This window comes from Phaseolus vulgaris, chromosome 10 (genome assembly GCF_000499845.2).
Source record: "Phaseolus vulgaris cultivar G19833 chromosome 10, P. vulgaris v2.0, whole genome shotgun sequence".
NCBI lineage: Eukaryota > Viridiplantae > Streptophyta > Magnoliopsida > Fabales > Fabaceae > Phaseolus > Phaseolus vulgaris.
In genome coordinates, this window is record NC_023750.2 from 6,903,707 (window position 1) to 6,904,821 (window position 1,115).

The 1,115-nt window shown below is 40.4% G+C and overlaps 1 protein-coding gene across 1 annotated transcript; it reads left to right on the top strand.

Annotated features, from left to right (window-relative positions):
* Nucleotides 1-314: 314 nt before the first annotated feature.
* LOC137813404 (uncharacterized) lies at nucleotides 315-866 on the top strand. Its single transcript, XM_068615632.1, has one exon. It carries the CDS (start codon nucleotides 315-317, stop codon nucleotides 864-866), a length of 552 nt encoding a protein of 183 aa, XP_068471733.1.
* Nucleotides 867-1,115: the final 249 nt, after the last annotated feature.

Sequence of the window (1,115 nt, forward strand, 5' to 3'; positions counted from 1 at the left end):
TTTAAGCAGCATGCAATATGAGAGAAAAGAAACTTCTTTGGGAGGAACTATCAAGCTTCAAAGTGGCTTCCCAGATCGAAGTGTGGTTCTTTTGTGGAGATTTTAATGCAATTCGAAGTAGGAATGAAAGAAAAGGGGTAGACAGGGGGAATTTCTCCAGTGAGATAAAGGGCTTTAATGATTTTATAAAGTCAAACTTGTTATTAGATGTGCCTATTGTGGGAAAGAAATATATGTGGTTTAAAGCAAACGGTATGGCGAAGAGCAGGATTGATAGAGTCTTAGTCTCTGAGGAATGGTTGTAGAGATCGCCTATGTGTAAGCAATATGTCCAACGGAGGGAAGTTTCGGATCACTGCGCTTTGATGATTAAGTGCCTAGATAAGGATTGGGGTCCCAAACCTTTCAGATCCATTGATGCTTGGTATTTAGAGAGTGGTTTTTCGGGGATGGTGGAGGAGAAGTGGAAGTCTTATGAGGGCCAAGGAAATGTTATAAAAGTGCTTAAGGAGAAGTTTAAACTTCTTAAAGCGGATTTAAAAATTTGGAATAAGGATGTGTTTGGGAATTTAAATTCTACCAAGCAATCCATTTTGCAGGATATTGAGAATCTGGATTGTCAGGACAGTCAAGGATGTTTAAAGGAGAGTCAGAGGAAGCTTAAATCAGATTTGGTAAGGAGGCTTTGGGAGAATGATGCAAAGATTGAATCCCTTCTACGTCAAAAGGCTAGAACTAATTGGCTCAGATACGGTGACTCCTGCACTAGGTTCTTTCATTCATCATTAAGATGGAGGAGACTAAGGAATGAAGTGAAGGGTGTTGATGTAGGGGGTTTATGGTGCGAGGAACCATGCACAGTTTGACTTGAAGCAAAGAAGTTGTTTGAATGTAGGTTTAAAGCAACGAAAGACTTTGGGGTGAGGCTTGATGCGGTTGAGTTTAAATCCTTATCACCAGAAGTAAGTATGAGTATGATTGAGGCCTTTAGTGAGGAAGAAATTAAGGAAGCAGTATGGCAATGTGAGGGTACGAAGAGCTCGGGGCCGGACAGTTTTAATTTCAACTTCATTAAGAAGAGCTGGAATAGTCTTAAAACTGATTTTGTAGCAGCG